Here is a 20,162-nt window from a genome sequence, read left to right on the forward strand (position 1 = left end):
AAGAAATATTCTGCCTTGATGTTTTTTCTACCAAAGTGATCAACATTGCATTTATTGACTTGTGTTCGATCTGTCATGTTCCAGCCCATTCGCTTAACCTTCGCAACTTACATTCCCACCCAGTTTTGTGTCATTTGCAAATCTGGAAATACTATAATGGGGTCCCAAGTCCAAATCATTTGGGCGGCACAGTGATCAGCATTGGTGCCTCACAATGCCCGGGACCCGGGTTCAATTCCGGCCTTGGGCAACTGTCTTGTGTGGAGTCTGCACGTCCTCCCAGTGTCTGCGTGGGTTTCCTCTGGGTGCTCCGGTTTCCTCCCACAGTCCAAAGATGTGCGGGTTAGGTGGATTGGCCATGCTCAACTGGTCTTCCGGAGGGTCGGTGCAGACTCGATGGGCCGAATGGCCTCCTTCTGCACTGTAGGGATTCTATGATTTATACCGATTGTGAACCCAGTATGGATCCTCACAGGAGCCCATAAGTAACATAGAACATAGAAAAATACAGCACAGAACAGGCCCTTTGGCCCACGATATTGTACCAAACGTTTGTCCTAGATTAAGAATAAATTAATCTACACCCAGTCATTCTACCGTAATCCATGTACCTATCTAATAGCCACTTGAAAGTCCTAAATGTTTCCGACTCAACTACTTCCACAGGCAGTGCATTCCATGCCCCCACTACTCTCTGGGTAAAGAACCTACCTCTGACATTCCCCCCTACATCTTCCACCAATGACCTTAATTTTATGTCCCCTTGTAATGGTTTGTTCCACCTGGGGAAAAAGTCTCTGACTGTCTACTCTATCTATTCCCCTGATCATCTTATAAACCTCTATCAAGTCGCCACTCATCCTTCTCCGTTCTAATGAGAAAAGGCCTAGCATCCTCAATCTTTCCTTGTAAGACCTACTCTCCATTCCAAGCAACATCCCGGTAAATCTCCTTTGCACCTTTTCCAAAGCTTCCACATCCTTCCTAAAATGAGGCGACCAGAACTGCACACAGTACTCCAAATGTGGCCGTACCAAGGTTTTGTAAAGCTGCATCATCACCTCACGGCTCTTAAATTCAATCCCTCTGCTAATGATCGCTAGCACACCATAGGCCTTCTTCACAGCTCTATCCACTTGAGTGGCAACTTTCAAAGATGTATGAACATAGACCCCAAGATCTCTCTGCTCTTCCACATTGCCAAGAACTCTACCGTTAACCCTGTATTCTGCATTCATATTTGTCCTTCCAAAATGGACAACCTCACACTTTTCAGGGTTAAACTCCATCTGCCACTTCTCAGCCCAGCTCTGCATCCTATCTATGTCTCTTTGCAGCCGACAACAGCCCTCCTCACTATCCACATCTCCACCAATCTTCGTACCGCCTGCAAATTTACTGAACCACCCTTCAACTCCCTCATCCAAGTCATTAATGAAAATCACAAACAGCAGAGGACCCAGAACTGATCCCTGCGGTACGCCACTGGGGTAACTGGGCTCCAGGCTGAATATTTGCCATCCACCACCACTCTCTGACTTCTATCGGTTAGCCGGTTCGTTATCCAACTGGCCAAATTTCCCACTATCCCATGCCTCCTTACTTTCTGCAGAAGTCTACCATGGGAAACCTTATCAAATGCCTTACTAAAATCCATGTACACTACATCCACTGCTTTACCTACATCCACGTGCTTCGTCACCACCTCAAAGAATTCAATAAGACTTGAGGGCAAGAGCGATCCCTCACAAATCCGTGCTGACTATCCCTAAACAAGCAGTGTCTTTCCAGATGCTCAGAAATCCTATCCCTCAGAACCATTTCCATTACTTTGCCTACCACCGAAGTAAGACTAACTGGCCTGTAATTCCCAGGGTTATCCCTATTCCCTTTTTTGAACAGGGGCACGACATTCGCCACTCTCCAATCCCCTGGTACCACCCCTGTTGACAGCGAGGACGAAAAGATCATTGGCAACGGCTCTGCAATTTCATCTCTTGCTTCCCATAGAATCCTTGGAAATATCCCGTCAGGCCCAGGGGACTTGTCTATCCTCAAGTTTTTCAAAATGCCCAACATATCTTCATTCCTAACAAGTATCTCCTCGAGCTTACCAGTCTGTTTCACACTGTCTTCTGCAACAATATGGCCCCGCTCATTCATAAATACTGAAGAAAAGTACTCGTTCAAGATCTCGCCTATCTCTTCAGACTCAATACACAATCTCCCGCTACTGTCTTTGATCGGACCTACCCTTGCTCTAGTCATTCTCATATTTCTCACGTTTGTGTAAAAGGCCTTGGGGTTTTCCTTGATCCTACCCGCCAAAGATTTTTCATGCCCTTTCTTAGCTCTCCTAATCCCTTTCTTCAGTTCCCTCCTGGCTATCTTGTATCCCTCCAGTACCCTGCCTGAACCTTGTTTCCTCAGCCTTACATAAGTCTCCTTCTTCCTCTTAAAAAGACATTCAACCTCTCTTGTCAACCATGGTTCCCTCACTCGACCATCTCTTCCCTGCCTGACAGGGACATACATATCAAGGACACATAGACAAGCCAATTGGAACTCCGCCCTCAGACTCTGCCCCAGTCAGCTGCACTCTCTGTAAACTCCCGGCTCCCTTCAGGCTCTTTGAGGAAATGTAGGAAATGAAATGAAAGGAGCACTTTACTCCCTCCTCACCTAACTCCCTCAGTCACCAAACTCTCACACAAATACACCCAAATTCAGCACTCAGTGCAAACAAAGTCTGCACTGCAGCTGGCTCACCTTTATACTGTGACTCTAGCCTCTGAAAACTGGCCTAATCCAATTAACTAACTAACAAGCTCCAGCTGCAAGTATCTACAAGTAGAACCTTTGTTTAAAGCTGATTGAAAATTCACCTTCTTCTAAACCAAACAGCAACTTTTAAGTTAATTAACTAAATAAAAGAAAGACTAGACCTTAGATAAAAATGAACCCTCATACTCTCTCAGTCACCAAACTCTGACTATAGCACTCAAATGCACCAAATTCAGCACTCAGTGCAAACAAAGTCTGCACTGTAGCTGGCTCACTTTTAACAGCCTTCCATCCGGAGAATGACCCATCCATTCCTCGTCTCTGCTTTCTGCCGGTTAGCCAATTTGTGACTTTTCAGTCTGCAGGAACCATTTCAGTAGCTCGTCTTGTCCAGGAGACTAATCAACCATCAATCCAGTCAACGTTTCAACTATTACCTCTTCACCACAATAATTGTCTTTCACTGCCTCAATCTCACAAGTCCATTAGATGCCAAGTATTGCTGGGAGATTTTCTGTATCTTCTTCTGTGAAGTCATTGTTCAGTTGTTGCACTATTTTCCTGCACTTCTCTATAGAGTCTCCTCACTCCACCTTGTCCTTCTTTCTCTCTCTTATTGAATCTTTTTGTACACGGGTTGAGTCCAGCTCACTTCGAGGTATCCTTCGAATAGGTTTTAAATGCATTTTCGAATCAGCGTGTTTTGTGAATGAGGGGAGTACCCCGATTGGCTTGCCTCCATTTCTATTTTAGTGCAGTTACTGCACATGCTCAGTCTTTTCCAAATACAAATTGCTGCTTCACGATTGGCCACTTCTCTTCCCCAACCTTCCCGTTCGCCGTTTCCCTCTGCCGACCCTTCTGAATGTCGTCCTTTCCCTCCGTTCCACTCCCTCTCCCTTCCTCCTGCTCACCACCTCCCTCCTCCCATCTTCCCATCTGTCGCTTCCATCCCACAACTGTCCCAGACACAGGGTCCTCTCCCTGCCTCCCAGACACAGGGTCCTCTGCCTGCCTCCCAGGCACAGGGTCCTCTCCCTGCCTCCCAGACACAGGGTCCTCTTCCTACCTCCCAAACACAGGGTCCTCTCCCTGCCTCCCAAACACAGGGTCCTCTCCCTGCCTCCCAGACACAGGGTCCTCTTCCTGCCTCCCAGACACAGGGTCCTCTCCCTGCCTCCCGGACACCGCACACTCCCTGCCTCCCAGACACAGGGCCCTCTCCCTGCCTCCCAGACACAGGGCCCCCTGCCTGCCTCCCAGACACAGGGCCCTCTGCCTGCCCCCCAGGCACAGGGCCCTCTCCCTGCCTCCCAGACACAGGGCCCTCTCCCTGCCTCCCAGGCACAGGGTCCTCTCCCTGCCTCCCAGGCACAGGGTCCTCTCCCTGCCTCCCAGGCACAGGGTCCTCTCCCTGCCTCCCAGGCACAGGGTCCTCTCCCTGCCTCCCAGGCACAGGGTCCTCTCCCTGCCTCCCAGGCACAGGGTCCTCTCCCTGCCTCCCAGGCACAGGGTCCTCTCCCTGCCTCCCAGGCACAGGGTCCTCTCCCTGCCTCCCAGGCACAGGGTCCTCTCCCTGCCTCCCAGGCACAGGGTCCTCTCCCTGCCTCCCAGGCACAGGGTCCTCTCCCTGCCTCCCAGGCACAGGGTCCTCTCCCTGCCTCCCAGGCACAGGGTCCTCTCCCTGCCTCCCAGGCACAGGGTCCTCTCCCTGCCTCCCAGGCACAGGGTCCTCTCCCTGCCTCCCAGGCACAGGGTCCTCTCCCTGCCTCCCAGGCACAGGGTCCTCTCCCTGCCTCCCAGGCACAGGGTCCTCTCCCTGCCTCCCAGGCACAGGGTCCTCTCCCTGCCTCCCAGGCACAGGGTCCTCTCACTGCCTCCCAGACACAGGGCCCTCTCCCTGTCTCCCAGGCACAGGGCCCTCTCCCTGTCTCCCAGACACAGGGCCCTCTCCCTGCCTCCCAGGCACAGGGCCCTCTCCCTGCCTCCCAGGCACAGGGTCCTCTCCCTGCCTCCCAGAGACAGGGCCCTCTCCCTGTCTCCCAGGCACAGGGCCCTCTCCCTGTCTCCCAGGCACAGGGTCCTCTCCCTGCCTCCCAGAGACAGGGCCCTCTCCCTGCCTCCCAGGCACAGGGCCCTCTCCCTGTCTCCCAGACACAGGGCCCTCTCCCTGTCTCCCAGACACAGGGCCCTCTCCCTGCCTCCCAGACACAGGGCCCTCTCCCTGCCTCCCAGACACGGGGCCCTCTGCCTGCCTCCCAGACACCGCCCACTCCCTGCCTCCCAGACACAGGGCCCTCTCCCTGCCTCCCAGAGACAGGGCCCTCTCCCTGCCTCCCAGACACAGGGCCCTCTCCCTGCCTCCCAGACACAGGGCCCTCTCCCTGCCTCCCAGACACAGGGCCCTCTCCCTGCCTCCCAGACACAAGGCCCTCTCCCTGCCTCCCAGACACAGGGCCCTCTCCCTGCCTCCCAGACACAGGGCCCTCTCACTGTCTCCCAGACACAGGGCCCTCTCCCTGCCTCCCAGACACAGGGCCCTCTCACTGTCTCCCAGACACAGGGCCCTCTCACTGTCTCCCAGACACAGGGCCATCTCCCTGCCTCCCAGACACAGGGCCCTCTGCCTGCCTCCCAGACACCGCCCACTCCCTGCCTCCCAGAGACAGGGCCATCTCACTGTCTCCCAGACACAGGGCCCTCTCACTGTCTCCCAGGCACAGGGCCCTCTCCCTGCCTCCCAGACACAGGGTCCTCTCTCTCTCCCTCCCACCTGCTGCTTTCCTTTGCTCCCTCTCACTCTTTGTTTCACTCCCACAATTCTTGTGCTCCCTCCTGACTCACCTGAGCATTCTCCAACCCTCCGTCTCCTGCTCGCTGGTCACTTCCCTCTCCTGACACCCATCTGCTTCCGCTTTCCTCCCCCTCCCAAGCTTTGTTGTGAGTGGGGCCTCAGTGTAAGGGCAACGGGAGGGAGGGAGGGTGTAACACGGATAGCTGGAAGCGGTGAGTGGGATGATCAGGAAGGGCAGTGGGCAGGAGTGTCAGGGGAGGGAAGCGGTGAGCGAGAGGACAGAAATGTCACCTTCCCTAATTACAGGATTATTTCTGGGAAACTGATTTTCATTGAGCATGTTTTTATTTAGTACATCATTTTTTTGGGAACATATTAGGTTGCCAAACATGAGACAGAAAATCTTGATTTTTCCTCCAACTTTCTCAATCCTTGAATCTCATTGATTAAGAGACTGTTAATCCCATCATCAACGAGATTCCAAGTGCCCCACTGCACTCTGCAGAGTTATCAGTTCACACTGCCAGCAAGTTACAGCGTAAAACATTTAGAGCTAAAGGGTTCAGATCCAAGTCTGAAAGATTAGCGTGCGTTGTGAGTGAGGTAGTCGTCAGGATCAGGCCGAATACATTGGAGCGAGCATCAGCCAATCAAACAGTGACTCCTCAGATACTGAAACAGTCTATGTCCATATGCAGCAGGGCCTGGACAACATTCAGGGCTGTGGTGATAAGTGGCAAACACCATTTTCGAGCCACACAAATGCCAGAGAATGACCATCTCCATCAAGAGAAAATCAGACCATCAACCCTTGACGTTCCAAACATGTGCAGGTTAGGTGGATTGGCTATGCTAAATTGCCCTTAGTGTTGGGTGAGGTTACTGGGATCTGGGAATAGGGTGGAGGTGTGGGCTTGGGTAGGGTGCTCTTTCCAAGAGCCGGTGCAGACTCGATGGGCCGAATGGCCTCCTTCTGCACTGTAAATTCTATGATTCGCTAGATTACCATCACTGAATCTCCCACCATCAACATCCTGTAGCTTTTGGGTCCCTCCCTAACAGCACTGTGGGTGTACCTACACCACAGGGACTGCAGCAGTTCAAGAAGGCAGCTCACCACCACCTTCTCAAGGGGCAATTGGGGATGGGTAATAAATGCTGGCCTGGCCAGCGATACCCATATACATTTAAAAAAGCCATTGACCGGAAGCTGAACTCCACCAGCCAGTTAAATACTGCGGCAATTCTGAGGCTGGGAATTCTGTGGGTAGAGACCCAGCTCCAGATTGCCCAAAGCCCGTTCCCCGTCTACAAGGCACAAGTCAGGAGTGTGATGGAATACTCACCACTCACCTGGATGAGCGCAGCTCCAACAATACTCAAGAGGCTCGACACCATCCAGGACAAAGCAGCCCCACTAAATTGGCACCCCATCCACAACCTTAAACATTTAGTCTCTCCACCATCAGTGTACAGCGGTAGCAGTATGTACCATGTACAACCCACTTAGGCCCCTTTGACCGCATCCAACTTCACACACAAATTTCCACCAACAAACAGTGCCAGCTGTAAACCCTTTATATATCAGTGACTTCTATTGGATAATAGACATCAAATTAGTTTTAACTGGAAGGTCTGTTAACCCATTCCTAACACAGCCGCCACCCAGCTGGAAACAAATCTGTTCCATTAAAATTCCGCCCACACGGTCAGCGGCCTAACCGCATTAGCTTATCCTTCACGCGAATTAGGAACCGCCGCCTCGAATCACGCACAAACCCCGAAGTTAAAAACTCCACTCAAGCTTCCAAAATGAAGAGTTAAGTTTTAGTGTCTGCTGCGAATCGCGGGGCAACTTTGTCCTGTCACCTGTAATCAGTGGAAACCTTTTCTCAGCAGCTCATTTTTCATTTCAACCCATAACTGTCAGAGGGAAGAATTCATTGGCTCCTGTGAGCACTCACTGTAGCCCCCCCCTCTCTTGCAAGGTTACACCATAATACACAGATGTTCCCCCGAGACCGATGGACTGGGTTTGTATAAATAGCATTTTCACATCGCGACAGGCTTCATGTCTTTCACCTCTGGCTCCGCCAGGTTTGTGCGGCAGGAGAGGGTGAAAGTTGTCCAGCGATTCCAGGGGGGCTGCACCATTGGAGACATTAATCTGAGCTCTGAAAATGGCACACGACAACACAAGCAGCTGGGTCAACCTTTGAACGATCAAGACTTCTCCTCGCTCAGGAAAATAATAATCTGGTGGAAGTTCTCCCCCTCCCTGAGGAGATATATCAACGTGTGATTCCAGCTATCCCTTTCCCCAGGTGCCTGGGTTGGGAGGGGGGTGGGGGGGTGGGGGGTGACTGAGGGCAGCTCCGTGCATTTTACATTGGCCAGGGTATTGGACAAGGAAAAGGAATCATGGTGGGGAGAAGGGAGAGGACAACCATTTTGTATATAGCACACACTGTCGCAGTAGGAATGTGGGTAATAGAAATGGCCCAGTGGTTAGCACTGCTGCCTCACAGCGGCAGGGACCCAGGTTAGGTTCCGGCCTTGGGTGGCCGTCTATGTGGAGGTTGCACGTTCTCCCAGTGTCTGCGTCTGCACGGGTTTCCTCCGGTTTCCTCGCACAGTCCAAAGATCTGCAGGTTACATGGATTGGCCATGCTAAATTGCCCCTTAGTGTCCAAAGATGTGCAGGTTAGGTGGGGTTACAGGGATAGGGCAGGGGAGTGGATGTAGGTAGGGTACTCTTTCAGAGGGTTGGTGCAGACTCAATGGGCTGAATGGCCTCCTTCTGCACCGTAAGAATTCTATGGAGACTGTTATGGGCCAGGGTTTAGAGAACCCCAAAGTGTATGAGTTCACCTGACCCACAACTTTTAATAGATTGTGGTATGGGGAGCACACGGCCCACTCTACAGGTGTGGTACAGCAGAAATGGAAAAGTATTTTTTGAAGCAAAACAATGTTTATTCTATGAACTCGAGTTAACCTTTTTAAAACATACAGTGAACATCTTAGCAACCATTAATTCAAATACAACCCCCAAAGACTACAACACTAAGTAATCCTAAACTGTCCTTTTAACATCCATAAGACTGAACAAAAAACGTTAAACAAAAGCACATCAGGTTAAAGTCACGACTGAGAGCAGTTATTAGATTTAAATCACCAAAGGATCGAGTTACAGTCTTTAAATTACAGAGAGAGACTTTAATACACATTCTGGCTGTGACTGCAGCTATCCAGCTCTGAAAACGAAACTAAAACACAAGCTGCAGCAAACAGCCTAAAACAAAAGTAAAAAGCTGACAGACAGCCCAGCTCCACCCATACTCTGACAGCACTGATAAACACTCATTTCGTAAAGGTACATTTCTTAAACACCCATTTCCTAAAGGTTCTCTCACATGACAAGACCTCCTGTTCTTATTCTCATTGAAGCATACCAGATTCTGTAGGGTTCAGTACCTTCTTCAGTGTTGGACACTACCGTTAACACTCTCTCTGTCTTGTGCCCTATGACATATTTGTCAAATCTCTCTGATCTCCCCCTGCCCTGGATTTGTATTTTGCTCCATCTCCTTCAACAAAATAAAAGCCATCACAACTTTCCCGCTCCAGCTCTGAAGAAGAGTCAGACGGACTGGAAACATTAACTCTGTTCCTCTCTCCGGAAATGCTGCCAGACCTGCTGAGCTTTTCCAGTGTAAAGCGAATGTTGGGTTCTCCCCTGGTTAAATCCCAGGCGAACCCACAGTTGAATATCAAGGAATATCAGAACTGCTCCGTGGGTCTTCATCAATCCGACCCAGTGACGTTTTTCTGACTGAAAGGACTGTGATAATACGTGACTCTGCCTCAATATGATTCCTTATCCAGGAAGAGTAAGACATGTTTACGCTTTACCTAATGATTTGAAGATATCTGGACCAGCATACTTCCCGTCAAAATAAACTGTATTATTCTGTGGGTCGAAGGCTCGACACATTCGGACAAATACAACTTCTAAAGAACCTGTGAATCAGGAGAAAAAGTCAGAAATTCAGAATTTGTATCGGTAACTGTTAATCATTACTCTGTGTTACCATAAACTAGAGAAGACTTGAATAAGGATCTTTTCACCGCTCACATAGCGCAGGATTAGCAGTGGTGGGTTCAATTCCACAACCGGCTTGACGTTTCAGCTGATCAGCAATGTTTGTGAATTCCCTATTCTTCACTCTGATATGAGATAATTGACAATGAAAGAGAGAAAAGGCAACAGTGAAATAGACTCTGTACTACACCACGGTGGCTACACTGGCTATAAAAGATCTGCAGGGAATAACTCCCCTCCTCCTACCCCATCACACCAAACTCCAACCCAATTAAAACTCACCGAACTCCGACTCAAACTCACTCACTAAACTCCGGTCAAATCTAACCCACCAAACTCGGACCCAATCTAACCCACCAAACTCGGACCCAATCTAACTCACCAAACTCCGACTGAAATCACTCACTAAACTCCAGCCAAATCTAACTCACCAAACTCCGACCCAATCTAACCCACCAAACTCGGACCCAATCTAATTCACCAAACCCCGACCCAATCTAACTCACCAAACCCCGACCCAATCTAAGCCGGCAAAATCCAACCCAATCTATCTCACCAAACTCCCAACCCAATCTAACTCACCAAACTCCGACCAAACCTAACGCACCAAACTCTGACAATATCTAACTCACCAAGATCCCAATGCAATCCAACCAACCAAACTCCGACCCAACCTAACCCACCAAACTCCTGCTGCAATCTAACTCACCAAACTCCTACCCAATCTAACTCACCAAACTCCCGATGCAATCTAACTCACCAAACTCCGACCCAATTTAAACGCACCAAACTCCGCCCCAATCTAACTCACCAAACTCCAACCCAATTTAATTCATCAAACTCCGACCAAATCTAACTCACCAAACTCCCGATGCAATCTAACTCACCAAACTCCTACCCAATCTAACTCACCAAACTCCCGATGCAATCTAACTCACCAAACTCCGACCCAATTTAAACGCACCAAACTCCGCCCTAATCTAACTCACCAAACTCCAACCCAATTTAATTCATCAAACTCCGACCAAATCTAACTCACCAAACTCCCGATGCAATCTAACTCACCAAACTCCGACCAAATCTAACACACCAAGCTCCCAATGCAATCTAACCAACCAAACTCCGACCCAACCTAACCCACCAAACTCCGACCAAATCTAACTAACCAAACTCCAACCAAACCTAACAAACCAAACTCCGACCCAAACAAACTCACCAAACTCTGACACAATCTAACTCACCAAACTCCGACACAATCTAACTCACCAAACTCCGACACAATCTAACTCACCAAACTCCGACACAATCTAACTCACCAAACTCCGACCAAATCTAACCCACCAAACTCCGACCCAATCTAACTCACCAAACTCCGACCCAATCTAATTCACCTAACTCCGACCCAATCTAACTCACCAAACTCCGACCCAATCTAACCCACCGAACTCCAACCCAACCTAAGTCACCAAACGCCGACCCAATCGAACTCACCAAACTCCGACCAATCTAACTCACCAACCTCCGACCCAATCTAACTCGGCAAACTCTGACCCAATCTAACCCGCCAAAGCCCGACCCATTCTAATTCATCAAACTCAGACCCAATTCATCCCACCAAACCCCGACTCAATCGAACTCATCAAACTCCGACCCAATCGGACTCATCAAACTCCGACCCAAGCTAACTCACCAAACTCTGACCCAATCGATTTCACCAAACTCTGACCCAATCTAACTCAAGAAACTTCGACCTAATTGAACTCATCAAACTCCGACCCAAGCTAACTCACCAAACTCGGACCCAAGCTAACTCACCAAACTCTGACCCACTCTAACTCACCAAACTCCGAACCAATCTAACTCAACAATCTCCGACCCAATCTAACTCACCAAACTCCGACCCAATCTAACTCACCATACTCGAGATGCAATCTAACTCACCAAACTCCCAACCCAACCTAACTCACCAAACTCTGACCAACTCCTACTCACCAAACTCGGACCCACTCTAACTCGCCAAACTCCGACCCAATCTAACTGACCAAACTCCGACCCAATCTAACTCACCAAACACCCGACCCAATATAACTCACAAAACTCCGATCAAATCTAACGCACCAAACTCCAACGAAATCTAATTCACCAAACTCCCAATGCAATCTAACTCACCAAACTCCGACCCAATCTAACTCATCAAATTCCGACCCAATCTAACTCACCAAACTCCGACCCAATCTAACTCACCAAACTCCCAACCCAATCTAACTCACCAAACTCCGACCAAATCTAACGCACCAAACTCCGACGAAATCTAACTCACCAAGCTCCCAATGCAATCGAACCAACCAAACTCCGACCCAACCTAACCCACCAAACCCCTGCTGCAATCTAACTCACCAAACTCCTACCCAATCTAACTCACCAAACTCCCGATGCAATCTAACTCACCAAACTCCGACCCAATTTAAACGCACCAAACTCCGCCCCAATCTAACTCACCAAACCCCAACCCAATTTAATTCATCAAACTCCGACCAAATCTAACTCACCAAACTCACGATGCAATTTAACTCACCAAACTCCGACCAAATCTAACGCACCAAACTCCGACCATATCTAACGCACCAAACTCCGACCATATCTAACTCACCAAACTCCGACCAAATCTAACGCACCAAACTCCGACCATATCTAACTCACCAAGCTCCCAATGCAATCTAACCAACCAAACTCCGACCCAACCTAACCCACCAAACTCCGACCAAATCTAACTAACCAAACTCCAAACAAACCTAACAAACCAAACTCCAACCCAAACAAACTCACCAAACTCCGACACAATCTAACTCACCAAACTCCGACCCAATCTATTGCACCAAACTCCGACCCAATCTAACCGACCAAACTCCGACCCAATCTAACCCACCAAACTACGACCCAATCTAACTCACCAAACTCCGACCCAATCTAACTCATCAAACTCCGCCCCAATCTAACTAACCAAACTCCTGCTGCAATCTATCTCACCAAACTCCCAACCCAATCTAACTCACCAAACTCCGACCAAATCTAACGCACCAAACTCCGACGAAATCTAACTCACCAAGCTCCCAATGCAATCGAACCAACCAAACTCCGACCCAACCTAACCCACCAAACTCCTGCTGCAATCTAACTCACCAAACTCCTACCCAATCTAACTCACCAAACTCCCGATGCAATCTAACTCACCAAACTCCGACCCAATTTAAACGCACCAAACTCCGCCCCAATCTAACTCACCAAACCCCAACCCAATTTAATTCATCAAACTCCGACCAAATCTAACTCACCAAACTCACGATGCAATTTAACTCACCAAACTCCGACCAAATCTAACGCACCAAACTCCGACCATATCTAACGCACCAAACTCCGACCATATCTAACTCACCAAACTCCGACCAAATCTAACGCACCAAACTCCGACCATATCTAACTCACCAAGCTCCCAATGCAATCTAACCAACCAAACTCCGACCCAACCTAACCCACCAAACTCCGACCAAATCTAACTAACCAAACTCCAAACAAACCTAACAAACCAAACTCCAACCCAAACAAACTCACCAAACTCCGACACAATCTAACTCACCAAACTCCGACCCAATCTATTGCACCAAACTCCGACCCAATCTAACCCACCAAACTCCGACCCAATCTAACCCACCAAACTACGACCCAATCTAACTCACCAAACTCCGACCCAATCTAACTCACCAAACTCCGACCAAATCTAACCCACCAAACTACGACCCAATTTAACTCACAAAACTCCGATCAAATCTAACGCACCAAACTCCAACGAAATCTAATTCACCAAACTCCCAATGCAATCTAACTCACCAAACTCCGACCCAATCTAACTCACCAAACTCCGCCCCAATCTAAGCCAGCAAAATCCAACCCAATCTAACTCACCAAACTCCGACCCAACCTAACCCACCAAACTCCGACCCAATCTAACTCACCAAACTCCCGATGCAATCTAACTCACCAAACTCCGACCCAATTTAAACGCACCAAACTCCGCCCCAATCTAACTCACCAAACTCCGCCCCAATCTAACTCACCAAACTCCAACCCAATTTAATTCATCAAACTCCGACCAAATCTAACTCACCAAACTCCCGATGCAATTTAACTCACCAAACTCCGACCAAATCTAACGCACCAAACTCCGACCATATCTAAGTCACCAAGCTCCCAATGCAATCTAACCAACCAAACTCCGACCCAACCTAACCCACCAAACTCCGACCAAACCTAACAAACCAAACTCCGACCCAAACAAACTCACCAAACTCCGACCCAATCTAACGCACCAAACTCCGACCCAATCTAACGCACCAAACTCCAACCCAATCTAACTCGCCAAACACTGCCCAAATCTAACTCACCAAACTCCAACCCAATCTAACTCACCAAACTCCGACCAAATCTAACCCACCAAACTACGAACCAATTTAACTCACAAAACTCCGATCAAATCTAACGCACCAAACTCCAACGAAATCTAATTCACCAAACTCCCAATGCAATCTAACTCACCAAACACCGACCCAATCTAACTCACCAAACTCCGCCCCAATCTAAGCCAGCAAAATCCAACACAATCTAACTCACCAAACTCCGACCTAATCAAACTCACCAAACTCCGACCCAATCTAACTCACCAAACTCCTGCTGCAATCTATCTCACCAAACTCCCAACCCAATCTAACTCACCAAACTCCGACCAAATCTAACCCACCAAACTCCGACGATATCTAACTCACCAAGCTCCCAATGTAATCTAACCAACCAAACTCCGACCCAACCTAACCCACCAAACTCCTGCTGCAATCAAACTCACCAAACTCCCACCCAATCTAACTCACCAAACTCCCGATGCAATCTAACTCACCAAACTCCGACCCAATTTAAACGCACCAAACTCCACCCCAATCTAACTCACCAAACTCCAACCCAATTTAATTCATCAAACTCCGACCAAATCTAACTCACCAAACTCCCGATGCAATTTAACTCACCAAACTCCGACCAAATCTAACGCACCAAACTCCGACCATATCTAAGTCACCAAGCTCCCAATGCAATCTAACCAACCAAACTCCGACCCAACCTAACCCACCAAACTCCGACCAAACCTAACAAACCAAACTCCGACCCAATCTAACGCACCAAACTCCGACCCAATCTAACGCACCAAACTCCGACCCAATCTAACTCGCCAAACACTGCCCAAATCTAACTCACCAAACTCCAACCCAATCTAACTCACCAAACTCCCGCTGCAATCGAATTCACCATACTCCGACCCAATCTAACCCACCAAACTACGACCCAAACTAACTCACCAAACTCCGACCCAACCGAAGTCACCAAACTCCGACCCAATCGAACTCACCAAACTCCGACCCAATCTAACCCACCAAACTCCGACCCAATCTAACTCACCAAACTCCGCCCAATCTAACTCACCAAACTCCGCCCAATCTAACTCACCAAACTCCGCCCAATCTAACTCACCAAACTCCGCCCAATCTAACTCACCAAACTCCGACCAATCTAACTCACCAAACACCCGACCCAATATAACTCACCAACCTCCGACCCAATCTAACTCGGCAAACTCTGACCCTATATAACTCACCAAACTCCGACCCAATCTAACTCGGCAAACTCTGACCCAATCTAACCCTCCAAAGCCCGACCCATTCTAATTCATCAAACTCCGACCCAATTCATCCCACCAAACTCCGACCCAATCGAACTCATCAAACTCCGACCCAAGCTAACTCAACAAACCCGGACCCAATCTAACTCACCAAACTCTGACCCAATCTAACTCACCAAACTCCGACCAAATCTAACTCACTGTACTCGAGATGCAATCTAACTCACCAAACTCCCAACCCAACCTAACTCACCAAACTCTGACCAACTCCTACTCACCAAACTCCGACCCAATCTAACTCACCAAACTCCGACCAAATCTAACCCACCAAACTACGACCCAATTTAACTCACAAAACTCCGATCAAATCTAACATACCAAACTCCAACGTAATCTAATTCACCAAACTCCCAATGCAATCTAACTCACCAAACTCCGACCAAATCTAACTCACCAAACTCCGACCCAATCTAACTCGCCAAACACTGCCCAAATCTAACGCACCAAACTCCGACCAAATATAACTCACCAACCTCCGACCCAATCTAACTCGGCAAACTCTGACCCAATCTAACTCACCAAACTCCGACCCAATCTAACTCAACAAACTCCGACCCAATCGAACTCATCAAACTCCGACCCAAGCTAACTCACCAAACTCGGACCCAATCTAACTCACCAAACTCCGACCCAATCTAACTCTCCAAACTCCGACCCAATCTAACTCGGCAAACTCTGATCCAATCTAACCAGCCAAACCGCGACCCATTCTAACACATCAAATGCTAACCCAATTTATCCCACCAAACTCCTGACAAAATCTAACTCACCAAACTCCGCCCCAATCTAACTCACCAAACTCCCGACACAATCTAACTCACCAAAGCCCGACCCAATCTAAACTCACCAAACTCCGACCAAATCTAACCCACCAAACTCCGACCAAATCTAAACTCACCAAACTCCGACCCAATCTAAACTCACCAAACTCCGACCAAATCTAATCCACCAAACTCCGACCAAATCTAACCCAACAAACTCCGAGAAAATCTAACACACCAAACTCCGACCCAATCTAACTCACCAAACTCCGATCAAATTGAACTCACCAAACTCCGACCCAATCTAACTGACCAAACTCTGACCAAATCTAACGCACCATACTCCGACCCATTCGAACTCAGCAAACTCCCGTTGCAATCTAACTCACCATACTCCGACCCAATCTAACTCACCAAACTCCGACCCAATCTAACTCACCAAACTCCGACCCAATCTAACTCACCCAACTCCGAACCAATCTAACTCGCCAAACACTGCCCAAATCTAACTCACCAAACTCCGACACAATCTAACTCACCCAACTCCGAACCAATCTAACTCGCCAAACACTGCCCAAATCTAACTCACCAAACTCCGACACAATCTAACTCACCCAACTCCGAACCAATCTAACTCGCCAAACACTGCCCAAATCTAACGCACCAAACTCCGACCCATTCGAACTCAGCAAACTCCCGTTGCAATCTAACTCACCATACTTCGACCCAATCTAACTCAACATACCCCGACCCAATCTAACTCAACATACTCCGACCCAATCTAACTCACCAAACTCCCGACCGAATATAACTCACCAACCTCCGACCCAATCTAACTCGGCAAACTCTGACCCAATCTAATGCGCCAAACCCCGACCCAATCTAACGCGCCAAACCCCGACCCATTCTAACTCATCAAACTCTGACATAATTTATCCTACCAAACCCCGACTCAATCAAACTCACCAAACTCCGACCCATTCGAACTCATCAAACTCCGACCCAATCTATCTCACCAAACTCCGACCCAATCTAACTCACCAAACTCCGATCAAATTGAACTCACCAAACTCCGACCCAATCTAACTGACCAAACTCTGACCAAATCTAACGTACGAAACGCCGACCAAATCTGACGTACCAAACTCCAACAAAATCTAATTCACCAAACACCCAATGCAATCTAACTCACCAAACGCCAACCAAATCTAACGCACCAAACTGCGACCAAATCTAATTCACCAAACACCCAATGCAATCTAACTCACCAAACTCAGACCAAATCTAACGCACCAAAATCCTACGAATTCTAATTCAGCAAATTCCCAATGCCAACTAACTCACCAAACTCCGACCAAATTTAACGTACCAAACTGCGACCAAATCTAATTCACCAAAACTCCAATGCAATCTAACTCACCAAACTCCGAACAAATCCAAATCACCATACTCCGATCCAATCTATCTCACCAAACTCCGACGCAATCTAACCCACCAAACGCCGACCCAATCTAACTCACCAAACTCCGACCCAATCTAACTCACCAAACTCCGACCCAATCTAACTCACCAAACTCCGACCCAATCTAACTCACCAAACTCCGACCCAATCTAACTCACCAAACTCCGACCCAATCTAACTCACCAAACTCCGACCCAATCTAACTCACCAAACTCCGACCCAATCTAACTCACCAAACTCCGACCCAATCTAACTCACCCAACTCCGAACCAATCTAACTCGCCAAACACTGCCCAAATCTAACTCACCAAACTCCGACACAATCTAACTCACCCAACTCCGAACCAATCTAACTCGCCAAACACTGCCCAAATCTAACTCACCAAACTCCGACACAATCTAACTCACCCAACTCCGAACCAATCTAACTCGCCAAACACTGCCCAAATCTAACGCACCAAACTCCGACCCATTCGAACTCAGCAAACTCCCGTTGCAATCTAACTCACCATACTCCGACCCAATCTAACTCAACATACCCCGACCCAATCTAACTCAACATACTCCGACCCAATCTAACTCACCAAACTCCCGACCGAATATAACTCACCAACCTCCGACCCAATCTAACTCGGCAAACTCTGACCCAATCTAATGCGCCAAACCCCGACCCAATCTAACGCGCCAAACCCCGACCCATTCTAACTCATCAAACTCTGACATAATTTATCCTACCAAACCCCGACTCAATCAAACTCACCAAACTCCGACCCATTCGAACTCATCAAACTCCGACCCAATCTATCTCACCAAACTCCGACCCAATCTAACCCACCAAACTCCGACCCAATCTAACTCACCAAATTTCGACCCAATCTAACTCACCAAACACCCGACCCAATATAACTCACCAACCTCCATCCCAATCTAACTCGGCAAACTCCGTCCCAATCTAACTCACCAAACCCGGACCCAATCTAACTCACCAAACTCCGACCCAATATAACTCACCAAACTCCGACCCAATCTAAACTCACCAAACTCTCACCAACTCTAACGCACCAAACTCCGGCCAAATCTAACCCACCAAACTCCGACCAAATCTAACGCACTAAATACCGACAAAATCTAACCCACCAAACTCCGACCCAATCTAACTCACCAAACTCCGATCAAATCTAACCCAACAAACTCCGACCCAATCTAACTCACTAAACTCCGACCAAATCTAACTCACCAAACTCCGACCCAATCTAACTCACCAAACTCCGACCCAATCTAACTCACCAAACTCCGACCAAATCTAACTCACCAACCTCCGACCCAATCTAACTTACCAATCTCTGACCCAATCTAACTCACCAAACTCCAAGCCCATCTAAATCACCAAACTCCCGTTGCAGTATAACTCACCAAACTCCGACCCAATCTAACCCGCCAAACTCCGACCCACTCAAACTCACCAAACTCCGACCTAACCCAAACTCACCAAACTCCGACCCAATCTAACTTACCAAACTCAGACCCAATCTAACTCACCAAGCTCCGACCAAATCTACCTCACCAAACTCCGACCAAATCTAACTCACCAAACTCTGACCTAATCCAAACTCACCAAACTCCGACCCAATCTAACTGACCAAACTCAGACCCAATCTAACTCACCAAGCTCCGCCCAAATCTAACTCTCCAAACTCCAACCAAATCTAATTCACCAGAGTCCCAATGCAATCTAACTCACCAAACTCCGACCCAATCTAACTCACCAAACTCCGACCCAATCTAACTCGCCAAACACTGCCCAAATCAAACTCACCAAACTCCGGATGCAATCTAGCCCACAAAACGCCCGACCCAATTTAACTAACCAAACTCCGACCCAATCTAACTCACCAAACTCCGATCAAATCTAACCCACCAAACTCCGACCCAATCTAACTCACCAAACTCCGACCAAATCTAACGTACAAAACTCCGACCAAATCTAACTCACCAAACTCCAACGGAATCTAATTCACCAAACTCCCAATGTAATCTAACTCACCAAACGCCAACCAAATCTAACGCACCAAAATCCTACAAAATCTAATTCACCAAACTCCCAATGCAATCTAACTCACCAAACTCCCACGCAATCTAACCCACCAAACTCAGACCCAATCTAACTCACCAAGCTCCGCCCAAATCTAACGCACCAAACTCCCGACCTAATCTAACTCACCAAACTCCGACCCAATCTAACCCACCAAACGCCCAACCCAATCTAACTTACCAAACTCAGACCCAATCTAACTCACCAAGCTCCGCCCAAATCTAATTCACCAAGCTCCGACCAAATCTACCTCACCAAACTCCCGGCCTAATCTAACTCACCAAACTCCGACCCAATCTAACTCACCAAACTCCCGACCCAATCTAACTCACCAAACTCCGACCAAATCTAACTCACCAAGCTCCGACCCAATCTAACTCACCAA

The 20,162-nt window shown here is 48.4% G+C and overlaps 1 protein-coding gene across 2 annotated transcripts in view; it reads right to left on the bottom strand.

Moving 5' to 3' along the window:
* Nucleotides 1-20,162, bottom strand: part of LOC140404489 (nuclear receptor ROR-alpha A) — a 1,004,264-nt gene that overhangs the window by 32,253 nt on the left and 951,849 nt on the right. For both annotated transcript variants that reach the window (XM_072493100.1, XM_072493101.1), the window contains one exon: nucleotides 9,494-9,601. In XM_072493100.1, coding sequence (XP_072349201.1) covers nucleotides 9,494-9,601 — 108 coding nt within the window. The remainder of the gene's footprint in view (nucleotides 1-9,493; nucleotides 9,602-20,162) is intronic.

The sequence above is a fragment of the Scyliorhinus torazame genome, chromosome 30 (genome assembly GCF_047496885.1).
Source record: "Scyliorhinus torazame isolate Kashiwa2021f chromosome 30, sScyTor2.1, whole genome shotgun sequence".
Taxonomy (NCBI): domain Eukaryota; kingdom Metazoa; phylum Chordata; class Chondrichthyes; order Carcharhiniformes; family Scyliorhinidae; genus Scyliorhinus; species Scyliorhinus torazame.